This window comes from Callithrix jacchus, chromosome 6 (assembly GCF_049354715.1).
Source record: "Callithrix jacchus isolate 240 chromosome 6, calJac240_pri, whole genome shotgun sequence".
NCBI classification, from domain to species: domain Eukaryota; kingdom Metazoa; phylum Chordata; class Mammalia; order Primates; family Cebidae; genus Callithrix; species Callithrix jacchus.
Genome location: NC_133507.1, coordinates 63702513 through 63722556, shown reverse-complemented (window position 1 = coordinate 63722556; position 20044 = coordinate 63702513). Strand labels below are relative to the sequence as shown.

The window sequence follows — 20044 nt, the reverse complement described above, 5'->3', positions numbered from 1 at the left end:
AGTACACTGATACTTAGGGTCACCTAGGAGCAAATTATGCTTAACTTTCAGGGGCTTACAGGAAGTATATGTTTTAGTGAAAGGTAATGAAAAATAAATTTTTCTAAAGTTTATCACTTGGTTAAGCGAATATATTTTGCTTTTCATTTGCTACTATATATATTCATCTGACATATATGTGTCAGAATAAGAAAGCTCAGATCTGAGTCCTTGAATTAAAACTTGACCTACCTGCTCTCCATTTAAGCGGTGAACTTCTATCAGTTCAAGAAAGATTGATAAACAATGGCTTGTATCAACTTGGGTTTTTCTGTCTTTTGATTTTGCAGACGCTCCAATTCTTTTCACTCCTGGTAAACTCATTGCCATATGCAGTGTTTTAATTGCATCTGCTATTTCACCCATTTTCTTTTGTGACTGAGCTTTTATCAAATGATATAAAGGATATTCTCTCACCTGAAAAATAATATTTAGTAATATTTCCTTGGGGTACCTACAACATCAACACATAATTTGCAATCCATCAAACATTAAAATAATGAGACCACTGAGAACAGCCCATCTTTATATGCATGAGGTCCGTCTCTGTCCTCTTATTAACCCTCTGATAATTTATCACATTAAATGGGATTCAAAAAAATTGCTTCTCCCTGCATCCTCTGAGATGACAAAGAGGTTGATTATGTATTTCTGCTATAACAGAAGAGAAAGTGCAAACAAGGTTTGTACGGCTAGCAAATACATTCTAAGAAATTATTTGAATTTTCAGGAAAGGAATTTCTTTATCTGGTACTTCTAGGACTGATAAAATTATTAGATTTCTAGAAACAGAGGTTTTCCCCTTTATTTTTTTAATTTTAAGATTAAGAGCTTTAGGACACTTTAATCAAACATTGACTTCCCCATTTGACACTACTCTTAAATATGTAGTCCTGAAGCTGTCATCTTTACACTGGCTATCAACAGTATATATAGAAAACATAAGGGAATGATAAAATGAGTTGGGAAAAAGAAGTCAAAGGGAAGATGATGATTCAGAATGAGGTGATGTGGCAGCTATCATCTTTCTGATGCTGAGGTTCTCAACCTTAGACAGCCTGCACATTTGCTTACAGAGCTTCATGTGAGACTCACCGTTATGCTCCTTCCTCAGAGATTTTGACTCAATAGAGGTGAGGCACTAGCACTGGGGCTCTGACATACCACCAGTCTTGAAAACCACTATCCTCAGAAGCAGGTGATATTTTCTGCAAATCTTAATTAGAATTCTCTAATTCAATGAAGTGTTCTCCCATAACAGGGTTCATGACCCTGTGAGGCAAAGCAAAACCTTGAGGAGTTCCTCCATGACTCGAGGTAGTTAAGGCAGCAACTGAACCTAGGATCTGCCCTAATGTTAAGGGGATACTGGATGTAACACATAATATCTTGGATAGAAATGTACTGTGTTTATATCCTTAAACCACAAAGTTACTTTCAAAATGACGAGATGTCCTTTCACAATGAATCCAAAAAGAAGTTATTAAAAACTAAGGTCCAAGAAAGAAACAGACAACATAATGATTATCTTTATGCATAAAAATATGACATAATGATATTTAATTCTCATTGTAACAGCAAAGTGTTAGTAAATGAGTTTTATAGAAAAGAAAACTGAGATTCAGAGAGAAGTAAAAGACCAGACATTAACCTCAGGATTTTTGTCACCAAGTCTGCACAGATTTTTAGCCATACCTCAGTTACCTCAATTTTTCCTACTAATGCTTGTGAATTCAATTTTTTATCCATTAAAAATGCAACTCTTAGCAAAATGCTACAGGCTAAAACACAAAATATTTGGATATGTAAGCTTTCAAGGAGGATGATATGTCTGACCCACTTCAGTCTGGAATACTTACCTTAAAATCATAGCTCAGACAAAGTTCAAGAGACTGAGAACACAATTTGATTTTTTCTTGAGACAAGTAAACCTGAGCTAGCAGCAGATGAGCATCAGCATAAGAGGGATTGTGTTCTAAGCAATGCTGAAGGTTATTAAAAGCTGCTTCAATATCGCCTAGTAAAAAAAAAGTCCACTATTAATAATTCAAATGATTAAGAAAAGGAGATCTGAGAGAGAGGCGGGAGAAGAGCATTTAGTTTACGGATAGCCCTAGTGTGTAAACTTACAAGTTCAATGTTCATAGGCCATGGTTTAATTCCACCTGCACCAGTTAGCTTCCTTCTAGTCCACATGAATGAATACACCTGCAAGTCGGGCCAGTCCTTGATCTTACCGAGCAAGCCAGGGAAAGCAGGAAAGGATGAGAGCCAAACACTGGTATTACTGAGAGGCCAATAAATGAACCTAGGGTCCGGCGCGGTGGCTCAAGCGGTCAAGATATCGAGACCATCCTGGTCAACATGGTGAAACCCCGTCTCTACTAAAAATACAAAAAATTAGCTGGGCATGGTGGCGCATGCCTGTAATCCCAGCTACTCAGGAGGCTGAGGCAGGAGAATCGCCTGAACCCAGGAAGCGGAGGTTGCGGTGAGCCGAGATTGCGCCATTGCACTCCAGCCTAGGTAAAAAGAGCGAAACTCCGTCTCAAAAAAAAAATAAAATACTAAAATAAAATAAATGAACCTTTATTTACCTTTTCAACACAAAGGTTTTATTTATAATTTCATTAAAATAATTATGTAGAACAAAGACATTTAAATAGCTAGAATGTTATAGTGTCACTTACATTAACAAAGAGTATATTAGTCTAGTAATCATTCGTGGTCAAAAATTCTATTACTACTATACTAAAATATTTAAAAATGAGAAGTGGGTCATTACTGTTGAGGAAAATAGGCAACGTTACCAGAGATCAACATGGACATCACATTCTAAGAGTAGTCCAATTTCCCTTGAGTGAAACTGAAAGACATTTCAGTCCTGTGTATTTATCTTTGTCAGAGTTCTGTGTAATAAAGCATTTGGCTTGTGTTTGTCTTGGGTTCCTGGAGGGAGCCTCTAAATCTTTTCCCTCCTGTTAGGAATATCTGTGTTATTCATTATGGGCTCTGATAGTTCATCCTAATGAGAAGACTCATGGTGTACCCCTAGATAGTTTATGCTAAAGATATAACTTGGAATGGGGATTGGCTGTGCCAGAAAGACCCACCATGTGATTAGAGGGTTTAGAGCCACACTGTCAGTCAGTGGGGTACTGGAGACTGAATTCAACCACATGGCTGATGATTTAATCCATACCTACGTAAATGAAATCCCAATAAAAGTTATGGACACCAACCTTGGTGAGCTTCTCTGGTTGCTAATACTGATTGTCACACATTGACATGTCAGGAAGGCGATGTCTCCTGACTCTCTAGGGAGAGGACAACAGAAGCTCTACATTTGAGACCCTATCAGACCTCATGCCGTGCATCTCTGCCTGCTGCTGATCTGGGTTAGTATCTTATTGCTATAAGAAAACTGTAATTTCAAATCTAGTATTTTGAGTTCTGTCATTCATTCTAGCAAATTACTGAAACTGAGGGGACCCTAAATTTGCAACCAGCTAGTCAAAAGCACAGGAGGCTCTAGGTATGCCCAAATCTGTGGCTAGTATCTGAAGTGAGGGCAGTTTTATGGAGGACTGCACCCTTAACCTGTGATGTTTGGCCCAACTTCAGCTACTTGGTGTCAAAAGTCATTGCAGTTGGCAATTTAGCAAGACTACTACTTAGACATACGCTAGCAGCAGTATTTCACATGATTTAAGCCTGCTTGTCCTTTTTCTTTTTTTTTTTTTGGTTATTAGAAATTTTCTTATTTTTTATTTCAATGGGTTTTTGGGGAAGAGGTGGTGTTTGCTTACATGAATGTTATTTAGTGGTGATTTCTGAAATTCTGGTGCACTCATCACACAAGCACTGTACCCAGTGTATAGTCTTTTATCCCTCCCTTACTCTCCTCCCACCCTTTTCTCTGACTCCCCGAAGTCCACTGTATCATTCTTATATAAGGCTGTTCTTAAAAATGGGGTTAATATAAGAAATTTTCATTACTAGAGACTTTAACAATTAAGTATTTCTAGATTGTGACTTGTTCATATAAATTTTCATAACATATAATAAATACTTAATAAATTAATTACAGGAATCAAAGTCCCAGTCTAATTATTTAGTAGGTGATATCCCTTCTAATTGGGAGAAAAGTTGAAATATCACGTGGCTTAATAGTACAATTCAATCAGAAAGTATTAGTGTCACTTCTTACAACTGAAATATTTTAGAGGTACAACAAGCCTCTAGCATCAACATCTACATTTTTCTTAACAGTTAAAACAGAAGTCCATAATTTTCACAATCTATAAGGAATCCAAACTAATCATAAAGAAAAAAAAAATCCCTTTAAAAAGTGGGCAAATGACATGAATAAACGCTTCTCAAAAAAAGATACAAGCGGCCAAGAAACATTAAAAAATACTCAACATCACTGATCATGAGGGAAATGTAAATTAAAACTACAGTTAGGTACCTCCTTACCACAGCCAGAATAGCCGCTATTAAAAAGTCAAAAAAAAAAAAAAAAGACATTGGCATGGATGTGGTGAAATGGAACACTTACACACTGCTGGTGGGAATTTAAATTAATACAATCTCTTTGGAAAGTAGCATGAAGATTTCTCAAAGAACTAAAAGTAGATTTACCATTCAATCCAGCAATCCCATTACTGGATATCTACCCAAAGGAAAAGAAGTTATTATATCGAAAAGTCACCTGCACATATATGTTTATTGCAGTACAATTCATAGTTGCAAAGATAAGGAACCAACCTAAGTGCCCATCAACCGATGAGTGGATAAAGAAATTGCAGTATATATACACCACTGAATACTGTACAGCTAGCCGGCGCGGTGGTTCACACCTGTAATCCCAGCACTTTGGGAGGCCGAGGCAGGTGATCACGAGGTCAGGAGTTCGAGACCAACCTGATCAACATGGTGAAACCTTGTTTGTACTAAAAATACAAAAATCAGCTAAGCGTGGTGGCACACACCTGTAATCCCAGCTACTCAGGAGGCTGAGGCAGGAGAATTGCTTGAACCTGGGAGGTGGAGGTTGCAGTGGGCCGAGATCGCACCATTGTACTCCAGCCTGGGTGACAGAGCAAGACTCTGTCTCCAAAAAAAAATACTACTCAGCTGTAAAAAAAAGAATGAAATAATGTGTTTTATAGCAATTTAGATGGAACTGGAGGCCATTACTCTAAATGAAGTAACTCAGGAATGGAAAACCAAATACCCTATGTCCCATCCCTATGTCCCATCCCTATGGGTATAAAGGCAGAGTGATATAGTAAACTTTGGAGACTTAGAAGAAAGAGGATGGGATGAGAGTGTGGGATAGAAAGCTTCATACTGGGTATAATGTACACTACTTAGGTGATGAATACACTAAAATTTTAGACTTTGGCACTATACAATTCATCCATGTAACCAAAAAGTGTTTGTACCCAACATAAATAAAAAATTGAAATAAAAAATAAAGAAAACAGAGGTCCAAAGAAGCAGTAAAGGCAATCTCATCACTCCATCATAATATGGGTCATAACTACTTGTGAAAATACCTTTAAGTTGGTTTCTGCTCTTACAGTTTTACAAACTTTATTTACTTTTATAGCATTCCGTTGGCAAAGGTACATACAGACAAGCATGATACGATGGTCCTTTTTTTTGAAACAGGGTCTCACTCCTGTTGCCCAGGCTGCAGTGAAGTGGTGTGATTCCGGCTCACTGCAGCCTCAACCTCCCTGGGCTCAGGTGATTCTCCCATTTCAGCCTCCTGAGTAGCTGGGACTATAGGCACATGCCACCAAGCCCAGCTAATTTTGTATTTTTTTTGTAGAGATGGGGTTTCGCCATTTTGCTCAGGCTTGTCATGAATTCGCAGGCTTAAGTAATCTGCTAGCTTTGGCCTCCCAAAGTGCTGGGATTACTGGTGTGAGCCACTGTGCCCAGCCATGATGGTCTATTTTTATGTGTAAAATCATGTATTTGTCTGTGTCTTAGAAAACTAAGGTTATAACTGAGTTGATTTTATTTTAAGCTATACATAACCATTAACAGAAACTAAACGAATTACTCAGTACTTTTCAGTAGGGCCTGAAATCTGGCAAATGTTGCACTTGGCAAATGTTGCCATTAAGAACATAACTATGGATTAATGACTGTAAATTCACATTGCCATTCTCCAGTAATTTCTGACAGACTTTTTTTTTAAATGGTACAATTGCATTTTACCAGCAAGCCACAAAAGTTTATAGTAATTTTTAAAGGATTAAACAATAAGTTATGCAATTCTATTTTAAATTAGAATTACTTAACTATGCATATACAAAATGAACATTTTATGTGACTATTCTCCATATATAGAGTGCTTATTTATACTTGTTTTTATCAACATCAGAATAAAAAGGTTAAAAGTTTTTGAAGTATACTCTACCTGACAAATATTTCACTTTTGCTATGAGGAAGACAGTTTGCAGAAGACCTGGTACGGTTCTTACTACAATCTCCAGGACTGAGACACAACGCCTGAGAAGTGGACAAAGAGGTTGCCCAGGACTTGCAGGCTAAACAAAAGAAATCAGCACATCATTTTATAAGTGTAAAATAGTATTTAGCTAAAAACAAACATACATTAATTTTAGTATACCTAACAAAACTATACACATTTTTCTAAAATGCCTTTGATTTCACTTATTTCATAATACCTTTACTATGACTTAACCAGTTTATTTCCCTGGAATCTATGAACAGACAATGCAAATAAGGGCTCTGGTTCAGCAAAATAATTATGCAACTAGTATACAATTACTAAATTGATAACATATCAAGTGAGTATATGTGTTCAAAAGTTTTATCAGAGAAATATATGTTAAAGGAAAGATAACTAAGAGAGTTTCTTGCTAGAACTGACAGAGTCAAGGCAGTAAAGTGTTCAAATTCTAGATCTGCCTTGTGATTTGCTCAATTCAATTACTTTCATTATCCCCTAGAGTACTGAAAAGCCTGTTGTTAAACAATTCAAATTTTCCCCCAAAGGTAAACAGAAGGTAGAACACTCACTATGCTAAACTAAATGTCTCATTTTACATTTTACATTCCCCACTCTTCTGCCTGGCGTGGTTTAGAGCGTCAAAGTTGTCCTTTCTATTAATAGTGAGTATGATAATTAAATTGATACTAGAATACTGCTTTATTCTTTTCACAGTGAAAAGAATCTTATCCTTATAATGGCTGTCTTATTAATGAAGATCTTATTCTTATAATGGCTGTCTACCAAACCAATCTTTATCCAATGGTCATCCAATCACAATTTATTAATGTGATATCAGAATTTAAATATAAAATGTTCATTCCTCCTCCTTTGCCTTACTAAGCCTGTGTCTTTATATGAGGATTATCCTCTCCACCCCTCGACCCCGACACATAAAGATCTTTAACTGGACTGTGCCCTCTTATAGAAAATCACTCCTATAATGAGCCATTATTACCAACAAGAAAGTGCTACAACTTACTTATTTTTGACACACACAATATATAAGCTCAAAAAGATAATCAGAGTATGACTACTATTGCCTAGAATACTTCAACCTCTTTAAATTCTTCACATGTAATCTACATAATAAAATTTAGCACTGTTTAATACTTATTCAGTTCTACTGGTATTTTCATATTTAGTTTTGCTTCTTTTACAGGCCTGAGGGTTTTTATGTGTCTTGAAGATCATATTTTTATGCTTCTTTGCATAGCAGCAGATACAGAACAAACAGTTTAAAAATATGTATCTTTTTTCAGCCTAAAAATAGTGTAAGTGTAAATGGTGGTGAGGTTCTGATAGTGTTCTCTGTCACCTGCTAAATATGAGTTATTGAGAACAACCATTATTTTTACTGTGAACAATTTCAATGTGCAATCATAGAAAAAATAGTTATCAGATAATCTTTAAGATATTATTTGTTTAATTAAAATTCTAAACAAAACTATGTCTATAAAAGGGTCAAGAAAGTAGGAACAGAACTGAGGAGACAATTCTGCCTTTCTGGTATTTACCTATGAAAACAATATCACACGTGCTAATCACTTTCTAACATGCTGGTAAAGGAAAACAGAATTTCCTGGTAAAGGAAAATAGGATGTCTTGTTGAACTAGAGACCCAACTACCACTTAATGCATTATTTCTTGTTCTGTCTACAGTTAATTCTCAGGACATCTTACAGAGAAATCCATTAAAACACTGAGTTAAAATGTTGACTTGGATCATGCTGGAAGCCCTCTGTTGACTCCTTGTTGTACTCAGAATTAAGCCAAAGGAGTTATAACAACCACTGTGGCCCTATGAAGACTGGTCTCCTGTGGGATAACCTCATCTCTGACTACTCTCCACCTCCTCACCCTGCCCCAGCCACATTTATCTCCCTGTGTCCCTTTGGGCTACTGAACCAGCTGCTCCCATTGTCTGAAACACTCTACGATATTTTCATATGTTCTGTGATGGTTAATGCTGTCAACTTGGTTATACTGAAGGATGTAAAGTCTTGATCCTGGCTGTTTCTGTGAGGATGAGTGTGAGGATGCTACCAAAGGATATTAACATTTGAGTCAGTGGGCTAAGAAAGGCAGACCCACCCTTAATTTGGGTGGGTATCATCTAATCAGCTGCCAGCATGGCCAGAACACAAAGCAGGCAGAAAAACATGAAAAGACTAGACTGGCTTAGTCTCCCAGCCTGCATCTTTCTCTCAGGCTGGATGCCTCCTGCCCTCAAACACTGGATTCCAACTTCTTCAGCTTTGGGACTCGGACTGGCTTCTTTGCTCCTCACCTTGCAGACAGCCTATTGTGGGACCTTATAATCATGTGATCTGTCCCTCTAGAGAAGCCTAAAACATGTTCCCTTTCAAGTCTTTGTTCAGATCTCATCCTCTTCATGAGGCCTATCCTGACCAATGTATCTAAAAATCACCATCACCCCATCATGTTTCATTATTTTTCTCTTGTCATTTTCTAATCATAGTATATAATTGACTTAATTATAGTATCTGTCTCCTTTTGTTGGAATATACAGCTCAGGGGAAAAAAATGTAGTTTGTTTTAAATGGGTATTTCCCCAGCTCCAAGTAGAGTGCTAGGTACTCATATAAATATTTGTAGAATGAATCCTGAATACTAGATTAATACTGAAAAAAATGTATTCCAACTTCCAAGCAAGTGTAAATGGATCATGACTGGGGAGTCTGAGGTCAATTCGAGGTACAATTCTATGAGTGTTTATTTTAAAAAATAAATAGTAATGAAAGCCTAGAAAATAATTGAAAGGCTGTTCCCAAAGGGAAGGTCATTTTCCTTATTCCCCATGTTAACACAGTTACTGAAGCTGTAGATCAGGGAGAATGCTAAGAAGTTTGCTTCTAGCAATGGAGTGTTTGATAGTGCCCACGCTGATATCCCTGTGTTGAATGTGAGCTGAATATAATAAAGTTAGGATATCTGTATCTGCTTACTATCTATAATAAGAGTGCTGGCCAATAAATCCACATCAATTTGGAAAGAACTCTCTGGTAGTGCAACATAGGGTTCCAGCTTCAGCTCTACTCAAAACTGTTAACGCTTGGAGGAGAACATTATGGTAATAGTTATCTCAGAGCCAGATAAAGCAGATGATAGACGACAGTAAGGATCCATCTAAAATAGGTAACAATCATGATTCGAAAAGAATATAATATGGATTTATGAGATGAATCTGAAAAGGTAAAATTTTCACAGTCCAAGGGTACAACAAGTAACAGACCAAAAGTTTTTGATTGATTCTTAATTCAATAGAGGTCATTAATGTAATATGATTTATAAAAAGAAAGTTGGAAGGACTTACAGAATAAGGGAGGAAAAGGTCTACTCTAGTTCTTGCAGGTCAAATCCACATTTGGAATAATGAGCTTAATGAGAGGCACAGAAAAAATAAAGCAGCCAGAATTCTCAAAACTATGTCATATAAAAAAATAAATGGCTGGAAACCTGGAGTTGTTTAGCAGAACATGAAAACTAATTGCCAATACCTGAAGATTTGTTTCATGAATGAGGAATGATCCTTGCTCTAAGCAACTAGACTTGCTCTATGTCACTTTAGAGAGCAGGAGGGAAAGTAAATGGTCCTTTTTTTTTTTTTAAACACAAAGCAGAATTTGATTTAACACAGGAAACACAGGCTAACAATCATAGTTATAAGAACTTCATTTATGAGTCTCCCCAGACATGGGATAGGCACTTGATGGTGATGTTACAGACTGGATGCAAATATAAGATAGGTGCCTGAATTAGATAACTTTTAATATCTCTTTAAAGTGAAGATTTTAAGATTTTATGAAATACAAATGAATATTTGCAAACCAATACTTTCAGTAGTTGACAACAATCGTTATTAAAAATAGTCCGATTAAAAGGGATTTCAACTAACATAGATACAAATATTGCCATTTTAATATGCTTATATAGTCTAATGCATCAAAGAAAACTTTTTAAGTTCTTTCATAAAACATCATGTAAATGCATCCTTGAAAATAAGTCCCATAATTACTTACTTGCATTGGACAGAAGCTCAGATATTCCGTAACAATTTCTAACAAGAAATCAGGATTTAGCTTTTCAAAGTATTGTATGCCTAGAGGTAAACCTTCTAACTGTGAAAAATGCGTGTCCAGGACATCATTTAAAATATTAATAACTTCTTCTTGTCGCTTATTTTTCTTCATGGCAAGAACGGCACGTAAATAGATTAATTCCTAGAAAATAAGTAGTTTTAATAAATTATTCCATTTAGTTATAAAGCCATTTATTTCTGCTTAGATTTCAAATGCATTTAATGTGCTACTGATAGGCAATTATTTGTTCAAATTTAAGTATCAGCTTGAATAGATTTTAGAATCATTCAGAAGAATAGAGTTTGGTTTTATATGGAGGCAAATTAATAAACACAATTACATATTAAAATTAGTGTACACTAGTGCTTTCCAGCCATTACAAAACAGTAAGACTGATTTAAAATTTCGTATTTTATAAACAGCTAGCATCTGCCATCTGATAAAATAAAATACTGTACCGCAGATTTTCCAATGGACTGCTGAATTTCATTTAAAAATTCTAGCTGCTGATCTGCATCTTGTAATTGTCCTTCTATTAATTGACACTGGATAAATCCTGAAATCAAACAGAAGACAGACAGTTAAAGTCCACACCAATTTAGGCATGCACTCTTCAAGCTAACATAACATTAATAAAACAGGCTTAACCCCATCACAATACTTCAAAGTTTTAGATTAAAAACAACAGAAAGAAAATGAAGAGTGAAAGTAAATAAAGCGGGTAGCCTTGAACTTTATAAAATCACTTACTGAAGAATTCATAATTTATAGGAATCACCTTGTAAAAATCTATTCTCTCAAGATATTATTTGTGAATTAAAAATTTTATTTTAAAAGACATATGATTTTTTCTAGTGTGGGTAGTAGAGAACAATTTAAGTTTAGAAAACAACAAAATACATTTGTACTTCTTTAATGGCAAGTTAAAAGCAATTACTACTTGTATCTATGTTATAAATATTTAAGAAAACAGTTGTCATACCAACTAGTGCAGGCACACTAGTCTCATCAAGTGTCATGGCGGTCTTATACCACTTCAGTGCCTCTTTAACTGTTCCTTGTAAAATCATTTGGTATCCAAGTTCTGTAGCAAATTCTGACCGCTGAGGGTTTAAACTAAAAGCTCTCTCAAGTAACGTTTGAATTTTTTGAAGAATGAGTTGACTACGTCCACACTAAAAAGAAAAAATAAATTACGTATGATTTCAAAGTCAAACATTTCTACTGAGACTGAAAGATTATTTTTTCTAAATATATATATTATTTGTACTTCACAGGAGTGGCAAAAAAAGAAAAATATTAATAATTAAGGAAAAATAAAACTTTACTATTAACTATCTAGACTGCATCAAGAAAGAGTTTATATTCTATCAGAACTTATATATCCTAATAGGGTGCTTTTACAAAATAACCGGTATGAAAAGTATACTTCTTATGATGTCACTGCACAAACATAATTTTTTGAACTTCTTTTCCAAGCTGTTCCATGATTATGTTACAGATTGAACAAGAAAACCATTACTTTAAGGCTACGTTTGTATGTGTGTGAGTGTGTCTATATAACATATGTATGGTTTTTTTTCTTATTGAATAATAACTAGGACTAGGATCTGTTTTCTCTCTAAACACGAGTTGTGTCACCAATGAGAATATTTTAAAAGATGGTGCCTCAGAATCTTCTTGAAAAAATTTCAAGAAATAGCAGTGTTATTAGAATAAGTAAGTAACTTTTCAAGACAAGACTTTTAAGAGTAAAATACTTATTCAAATGTTTGAACCAACTTATAATTTTTATAAACTTAGTAAAAAACTAATAAAAATAATGTGCCTAGCAATATGGTAAGCTAAAAAGGTAAATACGCTTCTTAATTCAAACTTTGATTATAGCAGGGAGTTTTCTTCCTCCAAAGTTTACACAATCCGATATCTTTGTTTTTAAATAAGAAAAATTCAGTATATTCATGTCACTTAATAATATCCTTGATATTTTTCTTTCAACTTTATGCTTGCTTATTATTTTAACCTTCTTATGTGTATCTTTTCCCCTATTTTTTGCTAGTTTAATTACCTTTTCAATATTCTCATTTCCTATATTGATTTCAAGATTCTACTGTATTTTTCTATTTTATTCTTGATTACCTTCCTTTTACTGAGAGCTTATAATAAAAACATTTCTTTCCTAATGTCAAAAAAAAAAAAAGATACCAACCGTTTGTTTCCTCCACCAAAATGGTCTTTTATACATTTTTAAACTTTTTTTAAAAAAGAGTTTTAAAAAATAAAAGCTAAGAGCAATCCTGGTCATAAATCTTATGCTCTAATGAAAATAAACCACCTTCTATTTCCTTTGCCTGGAAGGCGCTTCGCTACGCTTAAACGATCAATATGTGGCATTTCCTCCATGAAGCCTCCATCAAGGCTTCTTATAGTTAGAAACCACATCTCCTCTGAACTGCCATTCTTAGGAATATACCATATATTTAAATACATATTTGTACTCGAGGCCATGTGCTCTTCCCTGCCTCCACCTTTTCCACTTATTTTATGTCCTCTACTGTGGATAACAGAGCTTTGGAACATGGTAGGCGCTCTCACAGTTCTGCTGAAGGCGAGGGTAATGTTATAGAAAAGTTGAGCATTCTGTGGTTCCATGGCATCCAACGCATTTCCCAGGTTTTCTAGCTTAGTGGAAGCCTAAAACAAAAGTGACTGGTATTAATTTTAAAATACACTAAGAAAAAGCAACTTAATACATGCACGTATACACTAACAAAGTACAACACAACTAATATTTTAAAAGACATTTTCTTTTATAGATTCTTCCTCCTCCAATGGTTGATTATGCATTATACAACATATTTCAGGTTCTAACAAACTCAATAATTACAAATACATTTCAGATGTGTTTCTTTAATACTTGCTATTGAATGAAAACCTTTGAATAGGTAAAGACGCCCATTAATATTCCATTAACTGTACATGCCCAGCTCCCCCTCCAATAGTTAATTCATGCCACAAATGAGATACAAATAATAATGTATTTATGATCATATGAGATCAATCCTTGAATTGCCTATATAGACTAGTTTCTAGTCAAAATATTTTTTAGAATAGAAAAATCATTACAGTGCTTAGAGTTAGTAATTTCAATGCCTGGAAAATTTACTGAAGATTTACCCCTACTAAGATTCTCCTAGTGTTTACTGAAGCATCTATTAGGCACTGTCACATTAACCAATTCAACCACACTAAACACAATGCAAATCTACTACATGTTATACTATTTCTTTCAGATTACGGTTTAGCACTCCATGATCAAATCTACAGTCAATGTGTTTACTACTACAGAAACAGATGTACTTTATTATAAGGTACAATGGGATTTTATCCTAAGCCCATTTAACTTTTGCAAATTCAGTTAAATTGTAAATATACTATAAATTACATTTTGCATACATACTTTTTAATATCTAGTGTCACTGGTTACATTAATCATATATATTACTACACAAGAGTTTCATATAGGAAACCATATATCCTGTGATTAATGACTTAAGGGATCTTCAAGGGTAATTTTAACTGTGTAATATTTTTGCTTTACAAATAGGTTTCAGAAGCTGACCTCCTTGTTAAGGAATAGTCTAGTTATCAACTAAAAGCTACCATGATATACATTCTAAAAGAGAACTTCAAGGCTTTAATGTATATGCACATGTACACACATGTGTAAGTGTAATGAAATATACTTTTAAATATAAGACACTTAAATAATACAATGCCACTTACCTTCTCTATATCCCCCTCCCTACACACATAGTAGAGTGCCTGCATTCTCAGTGCTTCCACATTTTGGCTATCTTGGAGCAGCAACCTGCAGGAAAACATTTCAGTTAATGTTGAAACAACTTTATACATTTTCTTTTATTTGAGGGCATGAAAAGTTGGTTTGCTTGCCTCATTATTCCACTGTTCAAATAAGTAATTTTCATTGGTAAAATGTCATCTGCTTTGTGAAAATTATCAACTTTATTATTTAAACAAGAAAAAGTCTCTGGAATTTGATTTTTAATATATTTTTAAAAGATATGAATAGGTTGTACTAGTCTCATTAAATCTTGTAGCAATCCTATATAAAGTATTAGCTAACTATATATAACAGTATAGTAAAAGAATAATTCACCTTAACAGGTTGATCTTTTATAGGAATTCCAGGAATGCAAACCTAAGTAGAACATTACAACACCTACTAATGTTACTCACAGCAACAGATTCCTATGTGATAAAAACAAATGAGAAATGTTACGTTAAAAAATCCTATGAATAAAGCCAACAATCATATGAAAAAATGCTCATCGTCACTGGTCATCAGAGAGATGCAAATCAAAACCACATTGAGATACCATCTCACGCCAGTCAGAATGGCGATCATTAAAAAATCTGGAGACAACAGATGCTGGTGAGGATGTGGAGAAAAAGGAACACTTTTACACTGTTGGAGGGAGTGTAAATTAGTCCAACCATTGTGGAAGACGGTGTGGCGATTCCTCAAGGCCTTAGAAATAGAAATCCCATTTGACCCAGCAATCCCATTACTGGGTATATATCCAAAGGACTATAAATCGTTCTACTACAAGGACACATGCACACGAATGTTCATTGCAGCACTGTTTACAATAGCAAAGACCTGGAATCAACCCAAATGCCCATCGATGATAGACTGGATTGGGAAAATGTGGCACATATACACCATGGAATATTATGCAGCAATCAGAAATGATGAGTTCGTGTCGTTTGTAGGGACATGGATGAATCTGGAGAACATCATTCTCAGCAAACTGACACAAGAACAGAAAATGAAACACCGCATATTCTCACTCATAGGCGGGTGATGAAAAATGAGAACACATGGACACAGAGAGGGGAGTACTAAACACTGGGGTCTATGGGGGGAAAGGGAAGGGCCAGTGGGAGGGGGAGGTGGGGAGGGATTGCCAGGGGAGAAATACCAAATGTGGGTGAAGGGGAGAAAGCAAACAAAACACACTGCCCTGTGTGTACCTATGCAACTGTATTGCATGCTCTGCACATGTACCCCAAAACCTAAAATGCAATAAAAAAAAAAACCTATTAATAAATGAAACAAAAACCAAAAAGAAAAAAATAACAAGCATAAACTTAAGAAATACGTAAAAGCTATAAAATTCCCATGAAACTGTATTCAGGGACATTTTAAAGAAGAACTGAACCAAAAAGGTAACACCCTAGGCTTCTTATCATGGATGATACAGTACACTCAATTACTGGTTCAAGTTTTTCAACCCTCCCTGAGTATGTGTCTTCGGCCATGAAACTAACTACAAAAGTTGGAGTGTACTCTACTGCTCCTTGACTAGGGACTTGGACATTTTTCTTATATTTACAAATGGAATGTGGGCAGGAATAGCAGTGTACTGGCCTAAATTTCAGAGGCAATGCATATTTCTGCTTGTTCTCTTGCACCTGCTATCACTATAAGAATGATTTTTTTCTGAGTAGCAGCAGCTTCTTTTCATGAGTCCAGGGGAAAACACTCTTGGAGATGACAAGAGCCCAAACTGCAACGATGTGCCACACTCACCCAGTTGGATCTGAACTGAAGCAGGGCCCCAGGCAAGCCTTGCTTGAGATCAGCAGACCCTCGATGACCCACACAAATGTGAGGAAAGAATACTTACTATTACGTGTCCTGACATTTGTGGTTGTTTGCTATACACCAATAGCTACCTGATATAATGATGCTCAGTTTTGGTTAAGAAAATTTTTTTTCCCCATAAATGACTACAAGTGTAATGCAATGGAAACCAAAATTTTCTATAGTTTCTTTTTTTTTTCTTTACTTTGTAAACTGATTATGACAGTCAATAGGAAAAAAAAAGAGCCAACAAAACTGTTATAAGAGAAATAACGTGAAACCCTGTCTCTATTAAAAATACAAAAAATTAGCTGGGCATAGTGATGGGTGCCTTGTAATCCCATCTACTCAGGAGGCTGAAGCATGAGAATTGCTTGAACCTGGGAAGTGGAGGTTGCAGTGAGCCAAGATCACACCACTGCACTCCAGTCTGGGTGACAGAGCAAGACTGTCAAAAAAAAAAAAAAAAAAAAAGAAAAGAAGAAGAAAAAGAAAGAAAGAGAGAGAGAAGAAAGAAAGAAAGAGAAAAAGGATGGAGAACTTGTTAGAAAAATTATCAGAGTCCATCTGAAACGGAGGAGAGAATAGGCTCACTTGGAAAAAAAAAAAGGCACACTTAGAACCAGTCATATACTGAAGAAAAACAATAGCTTTAGCATGTGAAAAGTTGCTCAATCTCAACACAAGAAAAGAAATGAAAATAAAAATAAGATATCTCTCTTTCAGATTGCTTGAAAAAACAAAAACAAAAACACACACACTGAAAATAGCCAGAATTGGTGAGGATAAGGTAAGGGAACATTCAATAGCCTACTGGTAGGAGTGTAAACTAGTACAGTTTCCTAAGAGAGCAATTTGGCAGTGCCTATCAAAAACTTAAATTTATATACCTGAGGCAGAGACCACAATTTGCCTCCTGAAATCCATTCTCTCCTTATTTGCTTGGGAATGTGGCTAGCCAACACTCCCTAGACATCTTTGCAGTTAGACATGGTCAACATGAAATAAAGTAATGTATGCCATTTCTGGGCCTGGGCTTCTATAAAAAGTGGAATGATGGATCATCTTTCCCCTTCTGCCAGCTGTTATGAGGTCTTAGGAGATGACAGATTGCAAGATGGAAAGAGTCTAGGTCCATTAAAATCAGTATGGAGGAAAGCTGTTTGAAAACTTGTAACATTTACCCAAAACAGTTACATATGGGGAAAATTTTTCTATTACATTGAATCATTATAAGTTTAGATCTATTTTTATTAGCAGCTTAGCCTACCCTAACAAATACAATATCTTAAATGCATGCCAATGGGGAAAGAGTAAATACACAATTTGTGTTTTCAATTCATAGAATGCTATGCAGTCTTAAAATGATTAGGGAAAGGAAGAAATAATAGATGTTCATGGATGACATGAACATCTATGTAGAAAATCTAAAAGAATCAATTTTAAAAACTCTTGGAATTAACAAGTGATTATAGCAAGATTGTAGAATATGAGGTTAATATATAACATCAATTGCCTTCCTATGTACTAGCAATGAACAAGTAAAATTTGAAATTAAAAACACAGTAACATTTACATTAGCACTCCTTACAGTGAAATACTTAGGTGCATATAAATCTAACAAGAAATGTACAAGATCCCTGTGAGGAAAGTTTTTAAATTCTAATAAAAGAAATCAAAGAAAAACCAAATAAAGAGAGAGACATTCCATATCATAGATGCAAAGACAATATAAGATGTTAGTTCTTCCCAGTTTGATCTATAAACTAACTCAATGCAATAGCAATCAAAATCCCAGCAAGTTATTTTGTGGATACCGACAAACTGACTCTACAGTTTATAGAGTGGCGAAAAACCCCAGAATAGCAACGTATTATTAAAGGAAAAGAGCAAAGTCACAGGTCTGACATTACTTGACCTCAAGACTTACCACAAAGCTTCAGTAATCAAGACAAATAGTGTGATATTGCTGAAAGAGCAAACAGATGAATGAAACAGGGTAGAAATCACAGAAATAGACCTACATAGATAGTCAACTGATCTCTGAATCTCTGACAAAAAGCAAAGACAATGCAATGGAGTAAAAACACTCTTTTCAATAAATGGCACTGGAAAAACCGGACATCCACATGGAAAACATGGATATAGATACAGACTTCACCTTCTTCCCCAAATTAATCCGAAATAGATCACAGACCTAACTATAAAACATACAACTATAAAATTCCTAGAAGATAATACAGGAGAAAATCTGATGACCTAGGGTTTGATGACATTTGAATATAACACAAAAGGAATAATTCATGAAAGGAAGAGTTGAAAAGCTAGACTTCATTAAAATTAAAAACTTCTGCTCTGTGAAAGACAAGCCAACGACTAGGAGAAAATATTTATCAGATAAAGCTATATCTGATAAAGGATTGTTTTCCAAAATATGCAGAGAACTATTCAAATCCAACGATAAGAAAACAACCAATTAAAAGATGGGCCAAAGACCTTAACAGGCACTTAACCAAACAAGATATACAGATTGTAAATAAGCATATTAAAAAATGTCCCACATCATGTAATCAAGGAAATGCAAATTAAAATAACAATGAGATACCACTACAAACCTATTGGAATGGCCAAAATCCAAAACACTGGCAATGTCAAAGGCTGGTGAGGATGTTTTAAAGCAAGAGAAATTCTCAAGCATTGCTGGTGGGAATATAATATGGTACAATATCTTTGGAAGACAGTTTGGCAGTTTCTTACCAAACTAAATATACTCTTACCATATGATTCAGCAATTATGTTCCTTGGTATTTGATCCAAAGGAGTTGGAAACTGATGTCCATACAAAAACCTGTACAAGGTTATAGTAGCTTTATTCATAAATCCCAAAACTTGAAAGCAATCAAGATGTCCTTCAATGGATAAACTGTGGTACATCCAAACAATGAAATATTATTCAGTACTAAAAAGAAATGAGCTATCAAGTCACGAAGAGACATGGAAGAAGATTAAATAATGCATTATGCTAAATGAAAGAAACCAATTTGAAAAGACTACATATTATAGTACATTCTGGAAGAGGCCAAACTATAAAGACAGTAAAAAGAGCAGTAGTTGCCAAGGAGTTGGGGAGATTGAGGGATATATAGGGGATATACTATAAAGAGAACTTTTAGAGCAGCAGAAATATTCTGTATGACACTATAATACTGGATACATGTGATTACATTTGTCCAAACCACTAGAATGTACAACACCAAAAGTGAACTGTAATATAAACGATGGGCTATGGGTGACTATGGTGTAAATTCATCAACTGTAACAAACGTACCACTCTGGTGGGAGATGTTGATAATTGGGCAGACTATCTATGTGTAGGGGCAAGGAATATATGGAAAATCTCTGTACTTTTTGTTCAGTTTTGCAGTGAATGTAAAACTACCCCAAAAATACAGTCTATTAAAAAACAATTAGGTGTATCTATGTGAACAGGTATAAAATGATATCTATTAAATACTCTCAAAGAGAAAAACAAGTTGAAAAGTACATAATGAGTTTATTTTTTATTTTCAAAACACCCTCAAAATATATATACATTTTTTAAATATATAGAAACCACACACACACACACACAATGTCTACAAAAAATCTTGAAAGATATATACACATCAAAAAATTACTAGTGCCCAAATTGTGGTC

General features: G+C 35.0%; 1 protein-coding gene across 1 annotated transcript in view; it reads right to left on the bottom strand.

Moving 5' to 3' along the window:
- Nucleotides 1-20044, bottom strand: part of TTC21B (tetratricopeptide repeat domain 21B) — a 76437-nt gene that overhangs the window by 41800 nt on the left and 14593 nt on the right. Inside the window, exons 7-14 of the mRNA XM_002749378.8 lie at nucleotides 14464-14548; nucleotides 13273-13371; nucleotides 11660-11852; nucleotides 11136-11233; nucleotides 10618-10818; nucleotides 6479-6608; nucleotides 1899-2056; nucleotides 232-456 (exon numbers count right to left, since the gene is read on the bottom strand). Of these exons, the coding sequence (XP_002749424.3) occupies nucleotides 232-456; nucleotides 1899-2056; nucleotides 6479-6608; nucleotides 10618-10818; nucleotides 11136-11233; nucleotides 11660-11852; nucleotides 13273-13371; nucleotides 14464-14548 (1189 nt within the window). The remainder of the gene's footprint in view (nucleotides 1-231; nucleotides 457-1898; nucleotides 2057-6478; nucleotides 6609-10617; nucleotides 10819-11135; nucleotides 11234-11659; nucleotides 11853-13272; nucleotides 13372-14463; nucleotides 14549-20044) is intronic.